We start from the raw sequence: 26,688 nt of genomic DNA on the forward strand, positions 1-26,688 counted from the left end.
CTTACATCAGATACTTCCAGATGTCTGTTTGTAAAAACCGATATACTCCAGGATATACTTGGGATTTAACTGGTTTTCAAGAAATAGTTTGAAATCGTTTGAATAGTGGCTCTCCTATCTGATATCATGGCATTTTGGTTAATGGAACATATGTTTGTATTCAAACCTCTCATATTTCTTATGAAATGCAATCTATTGTATGAAGTGAAATGATGTACGTATTCAATAAGATCATTTCCTTTCCGCAATCTCACGGTTGGAAAGGGGAATATTTTTAAGGTGCTCTAGAAATTGAAAGCATTTATGAAATCTGATGTATGTGAGTTGACAGCATGCTACATTTATGAAAGCCAACTTTTATTACGGAGGACACAAAAATTGTCTCCCACAGATATGTCTCTATGGTGTGCTAAAGCCACAGCCAAACAAACAAGGGTAGTGAGATTTTCTTGTAGGCAAAATCAATAGCTTGCGGCTGGTGCTTCCTGAAACAGTACACCAGGGATCTCTCTTCCCACTGCTGAGTGGCATGTAGTAAAGCTTTCATAAAGTTATGAAATGCTTTGCAACTCACATGAATCACTCTTAAAATATTGAAAGCATGTGTCTCTACCCTTACCTTTTGCCTGAACCCCTCAAATTTTGTCAAGAGAACTGAACACGGGATGTGTGAGCATGTGTAGGATTGAAAATGTGAATAGGTGTATGACATTTAGGATAGCAATGCCATTAATCAGTGCAAATCCTGATACAGATGACATGGTTCTTAGGCCTCCTTTGCCCTCTGCAACCTTCCTTCTCACCCCCCCAGCTCCTGTGTTACCCAAAGCCTGTGCCAAACAGCTTCAAAAAGACAGGAGACTCATTGTCTGCCCTGGATGAGCAGGAACACCCATTCGATAAGGAGCTGCGGGCACTGGCTGTGCATTGCAGGAGGGTGGCCCAGGCTGCACCGTTTCCAGCAGCCTCAGAGCACTGAAAATGGCAAGAGGAGCTGCGATTTTTGCAGCACAGTCACACAGGGTCTTCCTGAGGACCTGCAGAGAGCAGCTGGGTATACCTTGTTGTGGGGATGTCCCTGCTCGTGGAGAAAGCTTGGACACCTTAACTTTATTCCCTGTATGTGACATGACAGGTCAGGGGTTATCAGAGAATCACAGAATGGTTTGGGTTGGAAGGAACCTTAATGATCACCTAGTTGTCCAATCCCCACGTCCGTGGCAGGGTCAGCTCCCACTACACCAGGTCGCTCAGAGCCCCATCCAGTCTGGCCTTCAACACTACCAGGAATGGGGTAGCCACAAATGCAGTGTGTTGTGGACAGATTATGCGCGTGGCATTCTCTGAGACTTCTTCACGGTCTGTCAGAAACACTGGCCCGCGCACTTACCGAGGACGAGGAAGCTCAGAGCGCTCCAGCTGAGCCGCGGGGTGGCACCTCTCGGCATGGCCGCAGAGCTGGGCGCTTGGGCACACACCTGGGGCAGCCCCGCCAGCCCGGAGACCCTTCCCCCGTCCCGTCCCGTCCCGTCCCGCCCCGTCCCGTCCAGCGCACCCGCACGCCCCGGGGGACGGGGCTGTGCCTCGTCCCGCCCCAGCCCGCACCGCGCAGCGCAGCTCAGCGCAGGCAGGCTGTGAGAGAGGAGCAGGCAGCCCCCAGCCTGCTCCTTCTCCTTCTTAGCTCCCGTTCCTTCTCCTGTCCCGCTCCTGCACGCCCACCGCCGGGGCAGTGCCGCCGCGGGGTGGCGAGGGCCGAGCCCGGCGCAGGATGGCCGCGCCGCCGGGCTCCCCGCGGCTCTGGGCGCTGCTGCTGCCGCCGCTCCTCGCCGTCAGCGCCGCGCAGCCGGGGCCCGACGCCTCCCGCGGGACGGGGCTCAGCCTCTACCCGCCCTACTTCAACCTGGCGACGGCCGCCCGCATCTGGGCCACGGCCACCTGCGGGGAGGCGGCGGGCGGCGGCGGCGGGCGGCCGCAGCTCTTCTGCAAGCTGGTGGGGGGCCCGGCCGCCGCCCCGCTGGGACGCGCCATCCAGGTAACCGCGCGGCCGCGACCCCTGCCCCGCGCCGCGCCTCCCCATCCCGCGCCGCATCCCCGGGGTGTGTGTGGGGATACGTGTGTGTGTGCGTGTGTGCGTGTGTGCGCGTGTCTTTTTGGGGGGTCTGACGTGACCCTGCTGCGCGCAGTCTCGTTTCCTCCTGGCTGGGCGTGTGCCACGGGCATAGAAGGGGAGCGTGGACCGGCGGGAGCCCGCGCAGGGAAGCGCCGGGCGGGATGAATGGAAGCGAACAGCGGCGCCTCTGCCCGCGCACCTGCCCTCAGGTGTGCCGGCACCTCCTGGAGCCACACACCCACACACCGCCCCGGCCGCGGGGACCGGCAGCCGCCCCTCCGGCCGCGGTGCCACGGAGCTGCGGCTGCTCCCGGGCGTGTGTGAGCTGCTCGTCCCGTCGGGCACCTGGAAGTGCCTTAGGGAGTGCCCAGGGTGGTGTTTTGTGGCCTCAGCGCGCGGCCCGTGGTCTGCGGTGAGCAGCGAGCTTGGGGGGGATGGATGGGATGGGACTGCTCTAGTAGCCGCTGGCTGGACAGCGGGCAGTTCTCTGCGGGCGGCGGGAAAAGAGTACTGGCTTTAATCAAGTATTTTGTGGTATTTTAGAAGCACTAAATGTGAGGGTTATCGTTTGTGCCTTGCATTGCTTGTGGGAGGAAACCAGAGACTCCCTAGGACTCTGACAGGGAGTATAGGCACAGAGGGCAGCCAGGATTGCACTGTTCTTTCCTAGCATAGCACAAGATTACTACACACGTTTTGTGCCAGTCACAAGAAAGATAACAATAAACTGCAAAACTTCTGAAAAAGGATTATTGGAAATATATTTTTTCCCTTGGAAGAAACATGTATTTACACATTTGTTGGAGGATAAAAAAGGAGTAACAAATGCACCAAACCGTTGTACTGCAATAGATGCTTGGTATCTGATCAGGGCTTTGTTAAAAGAGGGGACTTTCCTGAAGCCTCAGACCTTCCAAAGTTATTTTAATTGCATTCTCTCTTGGTGGGAGGAGAGCCAGAATGAAATTGCGGTTTGAAAGGGATTTTGAAAGCTTAAAGGTCCACTGTCTGACTTCAGGCAATACAGAAAGCATACAAGTAAATTTTTAGTATCTTGGAAGAAGGACTAGTGTTTCAAAGTCTTATGAGGTGTTTGTACGTTTAGTAGTGAAAAAACCCTTAATATGTGGTTTCAGAAGGAGTTGCAATGGATAACAGAGTTGTTCTTCTCAGTTTTTAATGAGAATGGTGCTCAAGAGAGAGTAGAGGACTAAGAACATGCAGCATATCTATTCCTTGCCATGTGCCAGAAGGGAGCGTGCACTATCATGCAACCTGCCATCACAGTTCATTGGGCAGCCGTAGCCAGCAGTGTGCTTTGCTCTGGACTTCCCTCTGCCGTACCACCCTGCCTCACAATGGAATCTTCTTATATCTCTCTCTCTCCTTATATTACCGTATATCTTTGTAGCGCTTTCAGTCATAAAAAAAGCTCAAAGTGCTTTGGAGATGCTTACAGGCTGAGTAGTATACAGTTCTAGTAAAAGGGAAACTGGGACACAGGTGTTACATGCTTAAACTGAGGTTACAAAAAAAGGTTGTGATGATCAGGAAACTGCCTGGTTCTCTGTTTCTAACACACCTCTGAAGTTTAGGCACCCATCCTTCCATACTGAATGTGACAGCCATGTTTAAAGTTGCCTGAAACAACCATGCCACCAGGTGAACAGCAAACCCAGCAATCTCAGCAACTCGCTGTAGCCCACTGCTGCAGATAGCAGCAAATCTCAAACTGACATGCCTTGAAATATCAGAAATCACAGGGTAATAAAAATCAGCCAAAGCAAACATCAGATAAACTTGGCAAGCAAGCGGAATGAAGCTTGCATGTTGCCATTGATGGTTTTTGTAGTTGTTCTCTTTATATGCTAACACTCAACTGGAAATGAGGGTTTGCTGTGTAAAGGAAGAGGGAGGCTAGAAAGGGGGGATTTCTTCTTAAATGTTTGACTTGCAGGTCCTAGGTTAGAGGGCTGTTATGGTTCATGCCCGATTAAAGTTCCCAAAGGACTGCTGATAGCTCAGCCCTGGCACGAGGAAGTGTGTTGTGCCTCTCATTGCGTTTCTGTAAGCACAGATACAGCAGCATCTCTTTCCAGTTATAACAAGGCCCCATTGAGATACATGACATGAATGCTTCTGTGGTTTACCAGTAGTTGTTATGGTTCAAGAAGGGTTGGAAAGTCTTTCAAAAGGCCAGGGAAATCCAGACATGGAAAATGCACAAGGTGTGTATTCTCAAGCCACTTCACCTCACAAGTTCAAAGACGCTGTAAATAAGAGAATTTCTTCTTTCATGGAAAATTGGAGAGAATTGCATTAAACTTTTACAGAACATGAACTTACATAGAAGGATTTAAAATCAGCAGAAGTATTCAAGTGTTGTTTCTTAAGAGTCTGAGGGAAGGTCATGTGGCTTTTACAAAGTGATAGGTGTAATAGCCACTGTGTTGTGCTGGTTCAAGTTCAAGTGATACCACACACTTGAGTCACTCTCTTTTGGACTCTATACAATGCTGGATTGCAGGAATTGCTTTATGAATAGGGAAATTGGAAAAGAGGTGCAGAATGTGATCCTCATTCTGGCAAACAGAGCAGACAGCTCTGTTGCCAGTGCTATCTGAAAATAAGGCAGAGACGAAGAGCAGCCCCAGCATCATTTCCATTGCTCTGCCATTAGTTGTTCTCGTTCAGCTTGTCATTTAGTGATGTGTCTTTCAATGAAGCCTGTAATATTCAGCAAATCCAGAAAGAGCATTTGGAGGTTGTTTAAAGATGATCGGTGGGGTGGCCAGTCCCTTCATGGGCAGCTCAAGCAAGGCTCATAAGGCAGTGCTGGACATACACTGTGGAACGAGGTGGGTTTCCCTTATGTAGCACATTGGCATGTGGGACAATGACTTAATAAGAACAGTGTTGAGTGAAGAAATGCACAACAGTATAAAATATTTCAGCAGCTGATAGATAAGTGGCATGCCTGGTTTTGCCTGCCAGTCTGTCCACAGTGGTGTGCGGGTGTCAGTTAAAGTCTAACTGCATACCTGTCCTGCCCTGCCAGTGGGCACAGAGCTGCTAGGTATCAAATAGTGAACAAATCCTTCATTGTTGTCACTTTCTATAACTTACAGGTGAGACATTTTCATCCCTGTGTGTCCCTGGTCCACACTGGTGTATTTCAGCAAACTCTTTCATGCAGTTCCAGGTCTCTCCTTTGCTCAGAAGAAGCAGGGGAAAGGAGGGTAGCAAGGTCACCAGCAAATGCACACCTGCCTGTCTGATGAACTGCAGCCAAAATCAAACCAAGTTTCAAGGCTCAGTCTACTGGAATGGAGACATGTCCTGTAGCAGACAGGCTGAGTGTGATGTGCCTGAGATACTGCCAGTGAGAAGGAAGGAAGGCTGCTCTGTCCAATAAGTTTTTTTCTTTCATTTTTGTTTTGCTGCCTAGTTGGCAGGGTGGCTGGAATGTAGTTTAAAGAACTGAAACTTCAGCTGTTGCAATGAAATTCTTTGAATTATGTGCCCAAAAAGAAAAAGATGGTATCTTGAGTTCAGATCAAGTGCTCTGGTATACTGAAATCACATAGCTGCATGTAAATTAAACTCCTCTGTTTAGTACTCCCCATTGTTTTCTTCTCATTCAACCTTTCTTTGAGGTTGTTTCCAGATCAGAGCTGGAACTGCTGTAACAGCAACTGCTTCCTGTGTACTTCCAGCCTGATGATTGTGAATGTAATTCAGATCTAAAGACTGTGTCTCAAGCCCATTATAAAGCTATTTAGGGAAGCTTGCCCAGTTGTAACATACATGTCAGAACTCAGGTATGCATTTGTCAGGGAAGATGCTCTGATGTGGTAGTAACTGCAGTTGCCAGTGCATAGATAGATTTCTCAGGGTATGGATTTTTGCAGATAGTGGCATGATGTTTTTTGTCGTCACTGCAGAAGCTGGCAGCGTTGCCTGTAGCTAGCACAGGCTGATGTGTATCTGCTGCAGCAAATCATCTGAATCAGACAGTGTCCTGGCATACTGTAGTTTGTATTAAAGTCAGCCAAACCATCTTCTCTAACAGAGCTGGAGGAGAATCATGTTATAACATGACCCCAGATGCAGTTAACCAACTTGTGTATGTGAGTATTTAGTCCCTTTGAATTGTCAAGAGTTAACGTATTCTTTTTCTTCTGTTTTTGTATTTCAAGTTCTTTTTCTCAGAGTTCGAATTAAGACGCAGGAGATTGAGAATTCTTGTTCGGACTTAGTTGTTTGTTATATCTTATCAGTAATACAGCTGCACGGTATGTGCCTCTTTGTTGGCAGGCTGGAAAATGGCCGTGAGTTTTAATTTTCAAGGTTTTTAAAAGTCTAAACTAACCAATTATGAAATGCTAAGTAATATGTTTTTACTTACAACCCAGTTACTAACTTTGCGTGTTCTGCAGTGCAGAACTTTTGACCAGTGATAGAGCATTCAGATTTGTGAAGAAGAAGGAGAAAGAAGAAGACATAAATCCACACCCCAAATCCTCCATATTGTAACCTATTATTACCTATATCCCCTAAACCTAATTTTCTACATTTCTACATATTTCACCCTGTGATACAACTTTTAATTACACAGCAATAACCTCAGTGTTATCACACAATTTAGGAAGCTTTTCCCAGGGTTTTGGATTGAATACAGTGTACTTCTGAGGATCACTGCCTCTCAGCACTGACAGGCTGAAATTCTCAGAACCCAGGGTTCCAGCATTAACCCGCAGTCAGATTGGCACTGGCAGTGCTGAATCAGAACAGCTAATGGTAGCCATGTCTTCTGGAAACTGCATCATATGCTGGGCTTTCTGGAAGAGGAGGATGAGGATGGAACTACTGCTAGATGCAGATGCTGAAATTATTGCTATTGCTGCAGAAATATTCAATTCAGTGAACATCTCTGTTTCATACTTGAAAGACACAGGATGGTATATTTGTATCGCATGAGACCGATGAAGTATTTTCCAATCTGTTAGTAACTATGGTAGATGTGAAATAAATTCTGTTGAACACCTTAAACTCACCAAGCTTGCAAGACTGCCCCCAGCAAGAATGTGAGAGCCCTTCTGTTATTTCTCTATAAAGTGGACAAGTATGATTGCTCCAGTTACTTTACACTGGTTAGTCTTACAGGAGCGAGGAACCAAACAACGGCAGTTATATAGCAGTCTGTTAATTCTTAAAAGGCAGGAGTGTCCTTCATGCCATGTGGAAACAACAAAAGATTGTCACATTCTTTTGATGGAAATCTGCTAAGTTGATAAGGTAACATTTGCCCCATTCTCTTTATTTTAGGCAGGAGTCCAACATAGTGTCAGCGCCTCACAGACTGATGGATTAAGCAACTGTCCTACTGAAGTAGCCATGGCCATGGCGGGTGTACTGCTATTCAATGAAAATGTTATTTTTCTACAAAGATCTGTGCCTGGCACAGTTTAGCATTTTCATTGATTATCTCCACCTAATGATTGGAATAAGAAGTGAATGGGACACTAAAAAGATCCCTTAATAACTAATTTCAGCAGTTCAGCACTAATCTTAGTAGACTGTAAAATGCATTTTCTTGGAGATAAAAATAGTTTGTGGGGCAAGCCAAGATATGAAATCAAAAGACAATTAAATTTCCTGAAGTGAATTCATCATTATTGTACAAAGAGCTTAAGAGACTCTCAAAGGGCATCTCTGGATTGTGGCTTTAGTTGTGGACTGGAAATTGGGCAGTAACTTCTGGAAATGAAGATACAATGGGATTCTTTAAAGGGGAGCTTGAAGGGAGTGGTCTGTAGGATCTGTTGCATTTTCCACAAGTACATATTGTTTAGAAAACTCTGATTCAGAATGTATTATAATGGCATGAAACAAAATGAAAACAGTGTTATAAAATTCTAATACCAAGCTTATAGCCAAGTAGCAGAGCTTTTTTTAAAATGGTTTTATTTATACCAGGCTATGTGGATATGTGGCTATTTCACGACGTTTTAGAAGAATTGAGGATAATTTGTTTGTTGTTCCTAATCCAGTTCTAAGAATCGTTGTTTCACTAATTCTCTGCAGATTTCCTGCAGACACCACTGTAGATGTAATATAGGTAATTTCACCAAAGTGTGAATAAGTTCATAAAGATTTACTGTAGTTCCTTCATTGAGATTTCTGAAGTTTTTGTTTGTTACATAAAAGTTAGTGTGTAAAAGTGTGTAATTTAATTGCATGGGGAATAATTCATACATTAAAAATTGTTCTATGTAAAGGAACAAAATTAACCCCCATTTTTAGTCAACACTCTAGTTCAGAATCTCAATTAACAACCACATGTGTCATCAGTGCATAAGATTTTGTGTGATACCGTGTTTTTAATTTACTGTGTTTCAGGGCCAGTTCTGTGATTACTGCAATGCTGCTGATCCCAGCAAAGCTCACCCGATAACCAATGCCATTGATGGCACGGAGCGCTGGTGGCAAAGTCCCCCTCTTTCCATGGGCTTGAAGTATAATGAAGTCAATGTCACCTTAGATTTGGGGCAGGTAAGTGCCTGAGATGTGGGGTGAGGTGTGGACATTTGCATTTATACATATGCTTTGCATTTGGGAGGGGCTTTTGAGCTGATGATTTTAACTTCTAACATCACTGCTTTTTTGTCTGGTTTATGTCTTGTATTTTTATACCAAGATGGCTATATTAAAGTGATTACTTTCCTTTAGGAATTTTGATTATGGCGGTTTTTGGCATCAGACAGATACAGTGATGGTGTACTTTCTTGCACAGGTGCTGTAACTCATTAACCTGAGGTTACAAGGGGAGACCCCTTAGTTTAAACTCGGGCTCTAGATTCCATTTCATGTTCTCCTTTTCCATGAAGGCAGAGAGAGAGGCTTCATGATTGCTGTGCTTGCAGACATTTTGAGAATAATGTTTGGAGTCTGTTTTTGCCTCAGGGGTCCTTCTGGTTTCTCTGTCATCCAGCAAGATCTTCAAGATAAACAGAAAAATACTGATAAAGTGATCTGAAAGGGAAAGAGACAGCAAAACCAGTGTAATGTGAATTAGTAATGAGACAGTAACACAAACACCCATATTTCCCCTGCAAGTGATAGGCAAGTAGCTAAGAGTAAAGCCTCTGTATCTGTTTCTTAAGTCACAGGGATGGATTCTCAGCTGCCATAGTTGGGTGCTGATCCAGTGAAGTTAGTTACACTGTGCAAGTTCACACCTCATGAAAACATGTGTTTATAAATGTTGGGGAAGATGAAACAGGAAAGCCTTATAAATATGATTGCCTGACAAAAGATTTTGAGAATATGAAAACTATAAGCGACATCGAAATGAAAGCCACCTTTTGAGATACCAAGTCTTAGTTACTGAACAACTGGAAAACAATGGTATGGCCGACTGAAGGTAATCCTCTCTTGATGGAACAATATCCTCTGCTTGCAGGCAGGTCCAAGGGTCAGAGCAGACCCTACTAGCTCAGCAGAAGGGGTCCAAAGAGTAGTTTTTAGAAGTTAAGATGTAACACTCTATGGTAATATAAGAACTCTTATAGGCGGTATGTAAATGCTATAGGATTTGTATCTTGTATTAGATTGGTTAGTGACAATTAGAATATTCAGTACAGAAGATGATTTATTGTATTGTAACCAGGACTTCAGACACTCTTACTCCACTCTTACTCACACTCTTACTACACTCTCTCTCACTTCTTCACTCTCATTCTTCTCTCTCTCTCTCTCTCTCTCTTTACTTACCCGCTTACTCTCTTGCTCTCCTGGGCCTGCTCAGAGCTGCCAGCTGCAGCTCTAAGCAGTGCCCCTGTACCCCCGCCCTTTGCAATAAACCGCATGTTCCAACATCTGACTTCAGAGATCTCTCGTCACCGTCCGTCTACGCCCGGTCCAAACTGAACCCCAGATCTCCCACATATAAATATATGTGTGGGCCTGCAAAATATATGTATACATGTGCATATATATTTTGGACCGCGGTAACTGTTTATTGACTGATTATTTTTGAGCAGACCTTCAATTTAGTTGACAGCAAGGTAGGGGATAACTAAGAAAGTATTTCTCTGTGAGACTTACCTGCCATTTTGTCGGGGATTCTGGTGCAACTTATTTTACATCTTGTCTTACATGGGGTTTTAATAGTCTTGCTCCTCTCATGGCTGGAATGGTTCTCATTTTGAGGATATCCTCAGTCAGTGTTCCTGAATCCAGTAGAGCTGCAGTGCAGAAAGGCCATGCTAAACTTCTTTTCCGACTGTGTACTTGTTAGCTTCTTTGGAGGACCTACTGACAGACCCTTTTTGTGTGCTGAGTAAGCTTCTGAGAAACCTCCTTCCTTGAGAGGAGGGATATGATCTGCGTGCCCTCTTCTCATGGGACTCCTTGGAGATCAGCTGCTATGTGCTAAGATTTCTGTAGTTATTAAAGAATTTCTTAGAGGGATGTTGCGCGTTTCTCATTACTCTGGTACTACCTGGAAAGGTGACTCTGAATCCCCTTTCTTGGAAATGAAGGAAATCCAAGACAAAGGTGAAAATGACTCCATATCCTGTGATCGGGAATGAATAATTTTAGCTGGTGGATGGATGAGGGTTTGGTAGGATTCATGTGATTTTTTTTTTTCCAACTTCACAGGCATTATTTTGTATCTGCATTCATCCAGTTAAACCTTAACCTCAGGATTTGTTCGAACTTGAGATTCACTTTTGACATTTTGCCTGGTATTTTTACCCCCAAATTCATACAGTAGCACAGAATACTACTAATGAAGAAGAACATTAAGTACTGTGACAGAGTAGGTCTACTCAGGTGAACAGGTAAGCACTGAGACCCCAGTTCACCTTTACCTTATTTTAAAGTCCTAAATATTAAGAGCTTGGTGTGTATTAGTCATGCAGACTTTCTTAGTAATTGTCAGACAATTTTTCAGAGTGCAGTTCCTGTCAAGTCCCGTCCGTCAAGTGATCTGAGATGAAGGTTTTGGGTTTTAAGGAAAAAAAATCTTAAAGTTAGATTCGTGTCTAAATACTTTATTGAACCACATACCATAATGTTAAAAAAATAACAGGGATGTAGTTTTCCTCACTAATTATTTGTCCTTTTTCATTATTTTGGTTTTTTTTTTAATACAAGGCTCTTTTTCTGCCAACAAAATATGGAAAAGCAGAACGTGACAAAGAGTAAGGTACATATGTGTGCAGGAAAGCCATGACTGAGTGTAAGCTGATCATCAAGTATTCACAATTAGAGGAAGCAGGACATAGTGCAAAGTCAAAAGCTTTTAATTTTCTGCATTCCTGCCATTATATCTTTATGATTGAGAGCAGAGTCCCAGTGGAGCCTCTTACCGTGGTCTCACGACAGTATTTAATTGAATAGTTGCACCACAATGGAAATTTTAGTGCTCACTACAACAGAGTTGGAACAGAACACCCACCTGGTGCTGCTTCTGTTTCACAAGGGCTAGGGTGATTTTGAAAGTCAAAATGCCTTTAGGCTGTTAAATCTGTTTGCAAGAAGAATGCTCATTTTGCTGTATTTAGTAATATGAGAAAAAGCAAAAACCTTAAAGCAAAAGCCCTGCTTTACTTCCCTTTCTGACTTTCTGTACTATAGTTACATTTCTAATCAATCACAGTCGTTCTGAATAACAATTACAATGTTGATCCCTGAGGCAGTCTCTCCATTCTGTTAACATACCTGCTTACACTGTGGCTGTTCCTGACTTGTTTGAAATATTTGGATCAAGTGAAATCTCGATTATTTCTCTAATTGGTTATGTTTTTTTCCCAATGTAGTTTTCAACATATTTTAAACTTCAGAATCCAGAATGTCTGACTGAATTTCACTGCCCTTCCCCTGACTCTTTGGATTGCCTAATTTCAGCAGGTGTGTCCTCATCTTTGGCTTGCTTATTGCTCAGCAGATATTACAGTAGTACTCCCCCAGGTATTTTTCTGAACTCTCTCTTCAGAAGAAATGAAAGTTCAGGATAGCAGGGTAGCGCATGATGAAAAAGAAATGTCCAACTACAAAAAGTAGTTCAAAGAAGTATAGCCCATATATTTTATTGTGGCTTTCAGTTATATATAATTTTTTTTTCACTGTGCTTTTTAATATAGTGCTGAAAGACTCAGATTCAGTGAAGTCTTGTGCACTAATATGTTGGATAGTTTTATTGTAGCAATATTATTAGTCACTGTTGTAAATTAAAGGTACACACAGTGGAATGCCATGTCCAAATTAGTACTTTTATTATGGAGGGAGGGCAACTCAACCATAAATTTAAGATAAGTGGTGTGGCCTGTGGAGGAATTCATGCTTTTATGCTTTCTACCAGTTAAAGCGTATAAACATTTTGTAAATAGCCTTACAGTTTGGCAAATCTTCTGAGTTGCTTTGATATGGTAGAGGTCTAATTTTTACATTTGGTAGCAATCCTTTGATTTACAAACAATATTTGTTGTTCAGAATATTATTCAGCTTTGGCTAATTGTTGGGAACTAAAAACAATTGTTCTTAACTTACAAAAGACTGACATGGTAACTTCAAATGTTTCTGAAGTTACAGTTAATTTAAGTGTCATTCTGTAAAATATAAAGTGTCCTGTGCTCACTTCTTCTGTAGGGAGAAACTCTCAAGGTGGTGGGAGATTTGTCACAAGCTGCATTGAAATGGGCTCCCAAAAATAGTCATTGCACTCATGGTGCTTGGCTTTTGAAGACTTTGTGTTATCACTGACCCTGAAATGAGACCCAGCTCTAGCCTGAAGTTGCATAACCTCTATAATAACACTGGGAAGTCCTACAGATTAGGGCATGAGAACCACTGCACAAGGCTTCTGCAGTGCTACAGAGCTGTACCTGCAGTGAGACAAAGCCTTTTCTCTGGAACCCCTGCACAGCTCTGCATCAACAGCAGCACTGAGCCCATCTCTGCTGTTTTGGTTCACACTGGGGAGAAAAGGGCCTTCTAAGTTTGGGGACGGTGCAATATTGTCCCTACAGTAAACAAAAATGGGGATGCTAACAGCACAGAGGTGTTCCTTCTTATTAGAGAACTCTGGTTCTGAGTATTTCAGTTGGTGCAGGAAGCTGATTTGGGATCATGTCACAGAACAGTATGCTTTGAAGTTAGTTGTGAGTTTTGGCTCATACCACAAGAAGGTGCATCTAGTTGTGAACTCTAGAGTTACACAACTTCAGCTGATGAAGTAGCACCTGTCTGATGGAATCTTCTAAAAGTTGTATCAGGTAATATGTGTTCCATTTATTCCTCAGTCACACTACAAGCAACTCATTCAGAGTTGAGCTACCAGTCTTAATAAAGAAAATACCTTAAAATATGTTCTTTCTTGCTCATGTTTTCTTTTAAGTTGTAGTCAACATGTTGTGTTTTCTTAAAGATTTAATTAAAGACCTTTTCAATGGCTCAGCATTTTTCCCTCATGTTTGCACTAGTAGATGCATGTCATTGGTTTTAAAATGCATTTTTGATACTAATTTGATATTATTCTGAAAATATACAGGAACAAAACCTCACAAATCTTTTCTCCTTTGCTTTCCTGACTCCATCTTCCTCTGGCTCTTCCTTTAGGAAGGTCTTGGTTCCCGCTCATTGATCTCACTTCCCTCCCTCCATGTCTGTACTTCTGCTTTCCCCATTTTCCTTTCCATACTCATTCCTACATGTTACTTTAATTTTGTGATATGTTGTTCTAAATACCTCACTTTCAACCCAATGTGGTAAGAGCAGAACCTCTGATGGTTGCCTCCAATCCTTTGCACTTCCCTGGGGTTCCTTCCAGTGCTGATAGTCTACTGTGTTCCTTTTACTTTGGACTGCAGCCCTCATAAGGGGACATTTATCTTCTGGGCAACTGAGGGCTGAATCATACAAATCCTTTTCCATATTAATAGCTTCAGTGTTCTGTGAAGAAATAGGCCATATGTAAGAAATCGTTATGAGCATTGAGTTGGTTTTTGTCCAAATCCTAATGGAAAAGTGGCTGCAAGAAATTTCAGGAAAATAACCGAGAGTCATTGATGTATTTGCCTGCAGCCTTGGCAAGAAGACCAAGGACTGGTTGAATGTGGAGAATGGACTACCTTTTCATTTCTGGAAGTAGTTCTCCCTTCCAGAGTACTTCCCGTGAAATGTATGGAGAGAGCTTCTCTATTCTGGTCCTGCCATCAGCTGGGATAGAGAAAAGATCTCCAGATGTGTCTGTGAAGCCTATTCACAGGCACTGACTTACCTAACTGAACACACTCTTCAGCATCAGTGGCTGGTTAAAGGAAAGTGTGATGTGAATAGAACATGGACAGTGATAACTGAAAAATGTTGAAAATCCTGTGCTTATTCCTGGCTGCTACTCCCCAGACTGGAAGCTGGCACACAAGGAATGACTTCAGCATGCTGTGCAGTGAGAGCCTTTGCAGTCACTGTCACTGTTTATGCAGTGTAGGCCTTGCTGTGTATATGTGTACTCAGTTAAGCTGGATGGAGCACACTCAAGAGGTCTGAGGCCTCTCAGGTACTACCCACAGGATTTTCTCTTCACCTCTGCTACACCTATTTTTCCACATACCCAGAAGAGTAGCTGGCAGCTCCAGAAATGCTGGGTCGGCTCACTCTGGTTGGCATTTTTTTGTATTACAATTTATGTTACAAAATACATTGCTGGGAATTGATGAATACTGACTGGCAGGATTTTTTTATACAGTACCTGGATCTGCAAGGGTGCCTCAAGTCCTACTGAGATGTTTGAATAAAAGGACCGCTTCCCTCTTTGCAAAATCAAGAAATCAAAGCCTTTATTTTGACCAGAGTACATGGGATTTTTATTTCATTTGAATAGGGATGTTTTTGTGGCTCTCTGAGAGGAGACAGTGTTCAAGATCTTAAGGCTTCATTACACCAAAAAAAAAAATTGGTTTAAAAACCAGTGGGCATGCACACGCCAATCCTATGCAGTGAGTGGCACTAAGGTGTGTTCTGGAGCCGGTGCTATGCACAGTTCACACTTCCTGGAATCCCTCTCCTGCATCAGTTCCCCCTGTGAGAAGTTTAGTTTGTGTACTGAATCATATCAGATTTCTGTCTCTTCTGAGCAATCCGCAACACCAACCACGTTATTCAAGACAATGAAAGAAACGTACAAGAACAACCATACCATGCTGAGGGAAGTTTTGGTGGTGCAGCTGTATCTGTTAGTAACAGTCTGAGGAAATTTCATCCTGCTGAAACAGATTCAGATTACATGAAGAAAGATTGCTGTGGTATCTTTTTGAGCGCATCTGGAGATCTGTAGAATGTCTCAGATAGATGGTCTACCTGGATTTAGTTGGGTTCTTGTTACTGCCACATTCCAGGACTTTTTATTCTTCATGAGCCAAAAAGGAAGAACAGTCTTTTCCTACAGAAGCAGCACACAACATACTGATTGTTTAGAACATAGTGTGTTTTTCTTCTGTGCTAGTTTATGTCCAGCACTCATCTAACAAGTCATTTCAGTGTTTTAGTATTCTGGTTTTAGTTTATGGTTTCAGGAACAGAGGAAAATGTGCTATGCCTTTATATACGCATATCTAACTTTTATCCATTTTTTAATGCTTTCTAGGATTCAACCAAATATTGGAAATTTCTCTGTGTAAAGAGTTGTTTAAACTTTTAGGGAGAAAATAGAGAAAACATTTTAAACTAATATTCTAGTGTTCTCCTGAGAATGGGATGGGTTATGGTGTTTTCTTTCTGTTGGTTTAAAATAAATGTGTGCATGTTGTTAGAGATCATGAATATTGTATCATTAACAATAATGGTACAGTGTAACTCCCAATCAATTGAAATGACCTCTTTTAATATCATCTTAAGTTCGCCTGAAAGAGCTTTTATAGAAATGTCTCTCTTTATAATGTAATACTGTTAATTTATAACACTGAATTTTAATTGTCATTCTCAGATGAGGAGGGCATTTTTCTCATTCTACTGAATGATTTTTAAAAACCTTTTCTGGGTGTTTGTGAATCTATTAGGCCATTGGCTGCAAAAACATTTCAAATCTGAACAAACCTGAGTGAAGAGGAAATAGTCCGATTAATGTGGAACTGGTTAAATTCCAGCTGTTGACAATCCATCAGGTTTGACCTACATGGCTGGATTACAGCAGAATATTGTTGGCAATTGAATGACAGACATAGATTGGCAGGGAATCTGAATCATTTATTCAAAGGAGTGAGCTGGTTTTATACACTTTTCTGAGGCACAGCATTTCCTTACATGGTGTGACCTATCCTGTGTTGCCACATCAGCAACACACTTCCTCGATGTCCTTCTATGGGGTGAACTCACTGTTCACTGGTCTGTCAGCTCCCGGCAGGCTCCTCTCTGTAGGGGTCTGCCCTGTGTCACCTCCTCTCCCCAGGGTCCGGAGGAGACAAGCTTCTCTGTGCTGCCATGTGCTCCTTTGTGCCGCCATGTGCCTCTGCAGGCAGGGTTTACAGCTCACAACCCAATTCTCTCTTACAATTCCCCGTAATTCCCCCTTTTCTGTTTTATACAAATAAGAATTATGGCAGTGATTGAACAGATAGAACTTTGAGAAACAATGTAAAGTTGTCTAAAACTTTTACCATCACTCAGAGTCTGCAACTGCTGGAAGGTCCTGTTTCATAGTGAAGACTTAGAAATCTTTCCCAGGCAAGACTTTCAAGTTTACTTTGAAAGAGGGTCCAGCTTTTGTAAAATCAAATTAGCAAGTCAAAATGACTTGATTACACTTTTAGGGCAGAAACACTTGGGTTTGATGGTATAATTCCCTAGTCAGCCAGGGCTAGGGCTTGGCCAGAGCCTCAAGCTGTGACTGAGGTTTCCCTAAAATACGTATAAAATTGTTTAAAAGCTTTATTAATATCTTGCGATCGTTTTGAATGCAATTGAAAAATTAAGAACATATAAGCTTCTTTACAGTCTTTCGCCAGGGGCACACCCCATCTGTGCATTCCCCGTTTTCTGTTCTAACAATATGTAACATGAACATTTTTTAACTTACCAAGTTTAAGAAAATGTGAAACATAACATGCAGTTTTCTTACTATGAACAGTGAAATAATACATCAAATACAACAACAAGTGCGCACCAAGTAAAAATAAGCAAGTTAATATCATTAACTGCTTAAATACTTCATTGTTTCTCAGAATGTATATAAATCTAGGCCTTGGAAAATTACAATTATATTAACATGAACTCTCTAAGAGGTTTTAAAAGCTAAAAAACTTAATTCTTGCTTAAAGAAATAGTTTACAAATTGTAATTATTATCTATCACAAAAAGCACTCAGAACAATGCAGGGTATTACAAGGTGGTGTGGTAAAAAAGCAGTCTTGGAGATAGAGTCTAGGATTGTGGTAACATTTTGAATAACAAAAACAGAGTTCCATGGACCAGCTGCAGGAACGACATGCGTAGTCTGCAGCCATTCCTGCACAAGCTGGTGCAAATGCTGTATGCTGCAGCTCCCATAGCCCGAGGAAGGGGCAGGAGAGGGGAGCCCAGCTGTAGCGGCTCGAGTCCAGCCGGCCGTGTGGGTCTCCCCGGCCATGCGTGTCTGGCGGCCGCACAGGTCAGGCGGCCAGCAGAGGTCTGCCGGCCTGTCTCTTCACCTCTCACATGCAGAGAGCCGCCCGTGGGCCCTGCCATGCGCCAAGCAGAGCCACGACCCCGCCAGCCTCCAGCGCCGCTGATCCTGCTTGTCCGTGGCATGGGGGCGGCCACCAGGCGCGGCCATGGCACAGCTTTGCCATGCACTCGCTGCTATGTGCTTGCCAGCACGGCACGGCTTTGCCATGCGCTCGCCGCGATGCGCTCGCCGCCACGGCACAGCTTTGCCATGTGCTTGCCGGCGCGGATGCTTGCCAGCGCCGCGCCCTCGCGGTGCCACACGCTCTCCCCTCACCACGGCTGCCACTGCCACTGCACTCCCTCAGAAGGCAAACGGAGAGGGAACACGCTCCCCCCTGGCTCCAGCCATTCGCCGCAACCCAGCTCCAGCTGATGCCACACGGCATGGGGCGGCATGTGCTTTTCTATGGTACCATCTGGCTTCCCTCCAGGGTCAAACAGGACGAGGGGACATCTTCTGGTCCTCTTCCCGCTGCCCCGACAGACTTACGGTCGCTTGCTGGCAGCGCAGAAGGGCTCAGCACAGCTGCTGCGGTGGCACAAGCATCTTTCTTTGTCCGGTCTCTGGGTGCCACCTGCGCTGTGACTGCTTTGCACACTGTCCTCCACGGACACAAAAGCTCCATCAGTGCAGCGTTGCGTAACTCGGTTCCATAATGCGTCTAAAGCATCCTGTGTCCGAGGATCAAAAATATTGGTACTATCTAAAGTTGAATCACAGTCTTTTGCCCAGAACAAGAGTCTGTTCAAATCTGTAGACTCAACTTTCCTGCCGCATTTCTTTAAAATCCATTTTGATGTCTCTGGGACGTTGTGTTCCTGGAATACTCCATCCCCTACATCCCCCATGGCTCACCTACAATTTGTAGGGATTATTTGCTGGCCAGCGTTCCTGCTTCTTGCAGCAGCACTTCAAGTCCCACAGGGCTTACCAACAGACACACAGGTAGGTGTATAATAAATTCCTCACACGGGGCACCGTTTGTCGGCAATTGAATGACGGACACAGACCGGCAGGGAATCTGAATCTTTTATTCAAAGGAGTGAGTTGGTTTTATACACTTTTCTGAGGCACAGTATTTCCTTACATGGCGTGACCTATGCCATGTTGCCACATCAGCAACACACTTCCTCAATGTCCTTCTATGGGATGATCACTCGCTGTTCACTCGTCTGTCAGCTCCCGGCAGGCTCCTCTCTGTAGGGGTCTGCCCTGTGTCACCTCCTCCCCCCAGGGTCTGGTCGAGACAAACCTCTTTGTGCCGCCATGTGCCTCTGCTGGCTGGTTTTATAACTCACAACCTAATTCTCTCTTACAACTCCCCATAGGGTATGATGTTCGACACTTACTCTTTCAAGCATTTCACTCCTCTTTCAAGCATGCATTTCCAGAGTGCATTGTTTCCGTTACTGGAAACAAAATGCTGTTTCCACTTTTAAATTCAGTTCTTTATTCATACAAGAAAATGCTCAAGAGTTTTGATTAAGACGTATTTCTGGGATTTTTTGTGAAATTTTTTTACCATTATATAATTGTATCAAAATGCTTACTTACAGTTTTAACATTCCTTTTGAGAGATGGTTGGATTTTTAATGAAACAAATTTGGCTTAAAACCAACCAAATAAACATTTTTTCAAAAATTAGGGCACTTCCTTTTTTTTCTCAAAACTGAGTGGCTGAAGGAAAACATTGCTTTGAGTTTAGTCTGCCTTTTTTTCAGGGTAAGTTTTAGGTCAGGATCAAGATTTAAAGAAGTGAAATGCCAGCTTAGAATATGTGATTAAAATTGGCTTTAGTGGTTGCTTTTCTAGGTCTTATTTCAGCAAGGTTACTCTTTTACCTTCAGCTAGGATTTATTTGCTAAACCAAGGGTTGTTTTTCTTCTGTAGTTGTCTCATCAGATCTGGAGAGTGACCACTCATCAACTTGGTCAGTATTTAATCTTAGTCGAAGTTTGGATGTTCAAGTACCATTTTGCATCCTTGATCCAGGTCAAGATCAAATCATAGGCACTCATGCAAAGTCAGAAGCAGGAGATGATAGGCTTGGTGACTCTGTTTTGGTGATATGCTGTCATTAATTAACACTAATTTAATTGTTATCAGATCTGTCCCTTTTGCCTTTCTGAATGTGCCAGTATAAACCTGAGCAGTATTTCAAACCGTGAGATGTAAGGAGAGCATCACGTGAATTGAAACTTTTCATATGTAACAGTACTGTGAAGTTGCCATACTTTTTTTTTCCCTTCCATTTTTTTGATCTGCATGGAAATATGCTAGGAGTGGTGCTGAGTGGCAGTTCTTTAAGCATTAGCAGACTTGCAGAGTTCCTGATATAATACACATTTTTGAAGAGTAGGTATAAGGTCGTTGTAATCATTCCACAATGTGACTACAAGCAGTGGAAAAGGCAGGACACTGTCTCTATGCTTCCTTAATTTCTTCTTGAGCTTTCTAAACCACTTGTCTTGGTTAAATCTGTATCAGTCAACACAGAGTGTTATCTGCACTTGCTAACGTGCATGTCAAGATGGGACTCCCAAAGATCTTAAGACACAGGGGAAGAAAGACCGCTAATGTTGCCTGCCAGTGCAAACCTGGTTTGAACAGGTAAATGCCCCTTGAGAGATTCAGCTGACCAAAAGCAAGAAAATGAAGCACTTTTTTTTTTTTAAGGAGTTTGAGAACTATTATGCTTTCCTAGAGGATACCAGTCTTTGCACTGAGTGGCCATACCAGATGACATGTAATGTCTGTATGGCCAATAGCTCTATTCTGAAACCTGACTGTGAAGTAGCAGAAGTTACTCAGGCAAAGAGTATCAGAAACTCAGAAAGAGCAGATCTTGCCATTGTCCTCAAAGTATTCACCTATTTCTGACAATGGCTAAAATCAGTAATTTGAGGGCATTACTCCACCTACGCAGTCATTGAGCACAGTTTTGGGTTCTGCCATGGTTCATGCCATTTGCATCTGTCAACAGAATGGCTGCCACTTACTGTGCTTGGTATTGTTGCCAAGTAAGTAGTTTTTCCTGTGGAGATAATGTCTGGTTGTTGAGGTACCTAATTCAGTATCTCAGGAGGTGAAGCTGATGCTTGTCAGGCTGTGTTAAATAGCAGGGTAAGTTTCAACACTGATGGAAGAGTTGGGTTATTTTTCCTCCTGGTTCTCTCTGCACTGACCTAAGTTAGCAACATTCAGCAAAGTAAAGTTTCTGAAATAGGTTGCAAGGTACAATACCTGCTGCAGTGATGCCTTGGTGTGTGTAGAACAGGGGCTTGCCCTGGAGAGCAGTTGTACATACTGCATTAAATGAACGCACAACAAAAAAGTTTCATTTTGTTTTCTTCTGAGATGTGAGGTATTGTCATGAGACTTCATGACTTACTCCATGAAGTCCCTGAATTCCTCCCATTTCTCCATGAGAAGGTTTTACTTTCTACTGTGAATACAGTATGCAGATATTCAGAAGCTGATGTCTGAAATAGATGTGTGAGGATGGAGGCTGCATGTATCCATGGGATTGTCATGTGCAGTGCTGGTTAGGAACAAATATTTCCAGGGATCTGCTTCACTGCACTGTTCACCATTTGCATCTGCCTCTTGGTGGTCCCAGTTGGTGTGACAGCTATTGAATTGTTCTAGCTGACAACTGAATGGGTCAGGCATACCAAAAGATGCTGTTCCCAGTTCATGGTTGAGAGCTTGTAAGCACTTGTAGTTTGGAGTCTTATAAACTTTGCAAAGTATTAGCTTCAGGGTTATGACATTTGTGAGGTATGAGCAAAGATAAACTGTTCAGGTGTATTTGATGTGGGGGCTCTGGCAGCAGTTACTTGACAAAATGCTGACTGCAACTCCTTGTCTCCCCCATCAAAGTGAGAATCTCCTGCCAGCAGATGATTCTCAGTTGAGGCTGTTGAATGGGAAATTCCAGTGCAGCTTCATTTGAATATTAAGTGTACCTCAATATTGGTTCACTTTTATTGACGGCTCCCATCCATGTCGTGGTTGTTTACATTTAAAATGACCTTTAAAATCAATCCATGTTTAGCTTTTTGTGTAAAGGTAATTTTTATTGATGTTCTGGTTTTTATGACATGGACTATCCCAAGAGGCTTACAGTAAGACTTCCTGTCTTGTAAGATCCATTTTTTCTCTAGTGTTTGGGAGCTCTCTGTGTGATACACAATGAGCACCTAAAGAAGCCAGATTAAACTCTTAATGTCTTAATGTTCTTGAACACGTTGCCAGGTGAAGTAGCCAGCTGAGAATGTGGCCTCTTATCTTCGTGGGAAAGAAACTGCTGAGAATAACCTTCTCCTTGTACACTAAAGAAAAAGTGTTTATTTGCATTATTTTTATTATTGCCATGCTTTTATAGAGTTCAAATAAAGCTCCTGACAAGATCTGTGTATATTCTGTTACCAGCTCTTCCATGTTGCCTATATCCTTATCAAGTTTGCAAATTCTCCTCGTCCAGATCTCTGGGTCTTGGAAAGATCAGTGGACTTTGGAACAACTTACACTCCCTGGCAATATTTTGCTTGTAAGTATCAATCCTTGTGTCATTGCTCTTTTGTGGACAGGTTTCTTTAATCATTTCCTCAGTAGCAGCAAAATCAAACCATGGTGTTTGCTGAAGATTTCACCTGCAGAGAAGACAGTGAGCGTTAAATACATTTCTCCTTTCTTTTTTAGCAACAATAAATTAGTGGTAAGAGTGTATGAGTATGATACCTTGAAAACATAATTCAGCATGTGAATATTTTTCTCTCTCTTGGGAATTTTTGAGTTGTTTTGTCTGACTTGTTTTTTGGGTATGTCAGAACTTCAGTGTCCTTCATCCCATAGGACCCTGGAGTTTCTTGCAAAAATCAGTGAAATACAAATGCAAAATCCTGGAGTACCTATATAGCTTTTCTTTGTGATAATATGAGAAATATTGTGCCATGTCTTGTCAGGAATTGATTAGGAAGAGAGATTATTGTTTTGAGGTATGTTGGTTTTTCTGTGCTGAGTGACACAATCACAGTTACTACTCTATTATGGGGACAATTTACCTGAAAGCACAGGGGATACTTCTCTGTTAATTTAAATTAGAACAATAGGTCTTATTTTCACACATAAAATGAATTTTATTCTTGCTTGGCTAGACTCAAAAGCAGATTGCTTGGAGCGCTTTGGAAAGGAAGCAAATCTTCCTGTGAGGAGGGACAGCGATGTCCTGTGCACCACAGAGTATTCTCGCATTCTGCCTCTTGAAAATGGAGAGGTAAGTGCTTTTAGGAAAGCAATGTGTGATGCTGGAGGCAAACAAACAGCATTGGTTTCAGAAGTTTGTTGGAAGTAATTTTTTATCTATGACTGCTTAAGTCTCTATCAGTAAGTCCATAATCTAAACCTAAGCGATATTTTGGGAGGGTGACCTGACTCCTCCTAATTTTCATCATTCCCTATGGGGGTAGGGGCTACTCAGAGCAGCCTGTGTTTATAGTTATCATAATTTATGTACCTCACTGTAGCCATGTGCATTCGAAGGTGTTGACTGCATTTTCTGAATACTTCCAATTTGCATGGCAAAACTTGGTGCATCAGAATTGCTCATGTGAGTAAAGGCTGTAGAAACAGATATTTACCATTCAAGAATAAGTAGCTGTTAAAAAAAAAAAAATCTCTCTCTATATAAGAAAGCTACATGTTTATAATATAATACAAGTATTTGGAAAACATTGCTTTGATTTTAGCCATTGTTCCTTTCTAGGCAGAGCTGTGGCTTGTATTACTTGAATGAATGTTAAACTCCTGGATGTGCTGATGGCTCCTCCTGGCATTCTGCTTTTATGCCTGATGTGGTTAGAATTCAGATCTGAACTCCTCAAGAGTTATTCAGAGTTTTGAGCAGATGGATCTGTGGTTTCATATTAAAATAGAACTTATTTGTTAATGTGTCTGTAAAATTTTCCTAATCAGATATTGTCAAGAATAATTTCCACAGAATAACACTGCTGGTGCCATTCCCTGTTACATGCTTTATGACTTTTCCTGAAGGAATTGTGCTGCAGTTGGAACAGTCATCATAGCCTTGTTACGTGCTTCAGAGTATAGGAGCCATTTGAAAGTAGAAATCTGTTATCTGAATGGTTATAAACAAAGTCTTTTACTGAGCCCTGTACATACAAACTAGGTTGTTTATTCAGTAGAGATTCATGATTGCTAAGCTGCTGGCAGCTGTTTCTTTAAAAAATAAAAAAGTATTGGATCCCTTGTTTTGGAAGTCAGACAAACCTGCTTTCATGTGAGGGGATTTTCTAAAGCAACACTGTGTACTTTCTTCCAGAAGACCATTAAAATGCTCGCAGGCACTGGACCTGGTAACAATAATATTTTCCAGGAATGTTTATGCCTTGACCCAAAAATAAATGTGCCTTGGGAAAGAGCCAAAATCTGATGTTTTTAATCAGGCTAAACTTCCATTGACACTGTCAACTGTTCAAATAACTACTTGTAACTATTCCTATTGTTTTTTCCTATTAAAATGTAGTTTTTGCATGCTATACCTACTGTTTTCAAAACAGATAGAGGCTTTTTTTTCCAATGTGCTATATGGATAATGAGAATACAGGAGGCTCGAAGACTAACAACACTATTTTTCCCAATATCCTGACTTCAGTATGAAATGCCTAGTTGTTACTGCAAATATGTTCAGAAACAATAGTAAGTTTTTGGATTCTTTTATTAATTCTGCTCTATGCTGCTATTGGCACTTGCAGTTGATATATTTTAACAAGAGCGTGCTTACTTCTTTGTTAGATTGTCGTATCTTTGGTAAATGGCCGTCCAGGAGCAAGAAACTTCACTTATTCCCCTGGTCTTCAGCAATTCACAAAAGCAACAAACATCCGTCTCCGTTTTCTCAGAACTAATACTCTTCTTGGACACTTGATATCCAAAGCTCAACGGGATCCCACTGTAACTCGTAGAGTAAGTACTCTTGTCACTGTATGTACTCAACAATCATACCCAGCATGTTAGGCACCAAAAAATGGTCTGAATGTTTTAAGCTTGCAATATCCTGACAATGAAATTTGCAGTGACCCTATTTTTCTCCAGGTTTGTTTGAGACATGAAGGTAACTGGGCCATTATGGATTTATGGAGGGGCAGTAATGATTAATGATTTTGTAACAGACCATTTTCATTCCCTGCTTTCTAATATGGAAGGAAGTGGAGTGCATCATGGGAGCTATAAAGAGCCAAAGCAAAATTATTCTGAACTGTCTTTTTGCAGAACTGAGGAACTAAATCTCTTCATCTTTTTTTGGCACTACTTTCTGATATTTATTCACAAACGTTTTCAGAAAATAGTGCCTGAGTTTCCAAAGGAGCAGAAATCAAAGGCTGTGCTTGAAAGTTCTTTCCACAAATCATTTGAGATGCCTAGGTGTTTTAAGTGCATTTTGGGCTATCCAAGAGCTTGAAGGCCGAAGTTCCACTCCCATTCAGTGGGTAAATATAAGGAAATACAGGGAACACCACACAGAAATTCATATACTTACAGAAATTTCAGACTTCATATTGTACTGCTATTTTTAACCTTTTCATTTAAAATGAAGATTTGGTAACAATTGGAGGAAACCCTGGGGTGAGGCACCACACAAATGTGTGTGAGGGTTTCTGCACTGAAAAACATAAAGCTATTCCAGTTATTTGACAGCACTCCCATCAAGTGCCCTTATTGCCTTAAGTAAATTTTAAGATGTTGCTCACAGGCAGAGGTAAATGCAGTATGCAGTTCACTTGGCAAGCAGCACAGCTTTAGTGTAAGGAACTTCTGGTGTTATCCTGGCCATGGGGTGTAGGTTAGATGAATGAAATCTCAAGTGTTTTATTAAATTGCTAAAGGAGAGTGCAGATTTTTATTGTAGAGACCTTCCAAGTCTAGCAAACCTGATGTTCATATTTCTGATGTAATGCAAGCGAGGAAAGACCTATACATACTTCTTGTGCTTGTTCCACAGTATTACTACAGTATAAAGGACATCAGTATTGGTGGTCGATGTGTTTGCCATGGCCATGCTGAAGTATGTAATCCAAAGAGTGCTGAAAACCAATACCAGTAAGTAAATGGAGCCTGACATTTATCTGAGAAAAACAATACATGAATGCTTTCAAATGACCTTTTTATATTATCAAAATATGTAGTGGTGCAAGGATTTTTTTCTTTATATTTAAAAAAAAATAGAACCTGCTAATGGTTGGCAAGAAAACTTGTCAAGAGCGATTGTATGTGAAATATAATAACAGAAAGTCTTAGATTTTTCATTTTAATTGACATAAAAGTTTGGCAGCTTGAGTAATTTCTTAGAAACCCATAGTTCTTTTTGGAAAACATGACTTGATATCACCTTCTTACATTAGGAATTAGAAGTCCAACTCAGGAACAAGGTCAGTGAACTTCATGGAGATATTGAGCACTTTAACTGAGCTCATGCAAGATCTAATAGCTTTAGATCATTACTGTAAAAACATAAAAACAAACTGAATTAACTATTCCCTTTCCCTGTCAAGTTCGTGACCTCCACGTTGATTTCACAGGGAATTAGGTCAGTCTTCTTGGCTCACCAGCTATCAGGCTGTCTCAAACATATTTTAAAAACCTGCTTTAAATCATCTGTTGCTCTTATCCATAATGGCATTAAAACAAACTTCTATCAGGACAATGCAATATTTCCAGTTGTGTTTGAATGAAGAGTAAGTGGGGGAGATAGGTGCCTCCATTCCAGATGTCTGTGCTAGGGAAAAGTAAGCAAAGAAGGTGAGAAATGTATGAAAATAGGATGGTTATACTCAAAAGTCTTACT

At 42.2% G+C, this 26,688-nt stretch overlaps 1 protein-coding gene across 2 annotated transcripts in view; it reads left to right on the forward strand.

Moving 5' to 3' along the window:
- Positions 1-1,640: 1,640 nt before the first annotated feature.
- The window catches only part of LAMA3 (laminin subunit alpha 3), a 111,255-nt gene continuing 86,207 nt past the window's right edge, over positions 1,641-26,688 (forward strand). For both annotated transcript variants that reach the window (XM_048289411.1, XM_048289413.1), the window contains exons 1-6: positions 1,641-2,032; positions 8,513-8,665; positions 22,257-22,374; positions 22,982-23,100; positions 24,639-24,809; positions 25,846-25,943. In XM_048289411.1, coding sequence (XP_048145368.1) covers positions 1,769-2,032; positions 8,513-8,665; positions 22,257-22,374; positions 22,982-23,100; positions 24,639-24,809; positions 25,846-25,943 — 923 coding nt within the window. In that variant the 5' untranslated portion in view covers positions 1,641-1,768. The remainder of the gene's footprint in view (positions 2,033-8,512; positions 8,666-22,256; positions 22,375-22,981; positions 23,101-24,638; positions 24,810-25,845; positions 25,944-26,688) is intronic.

Source organism: Corvus hawaiiensis, chromosome 30, assembly GCF_020740725.1.
Source record: "Corvus hawaiiensis isolate bCorHaw1 chromosome 30, bCorHaw1.pri.cur, whole genome shotgun sequence".
In the NCBI taxonomy this organism is placed as follows: domain Eukaryota; kingdom Metazoa; phylum Chordata; class Aves; order Passeriformes; family Corvidae; genus Corvus; species Corvus hawaiiensis.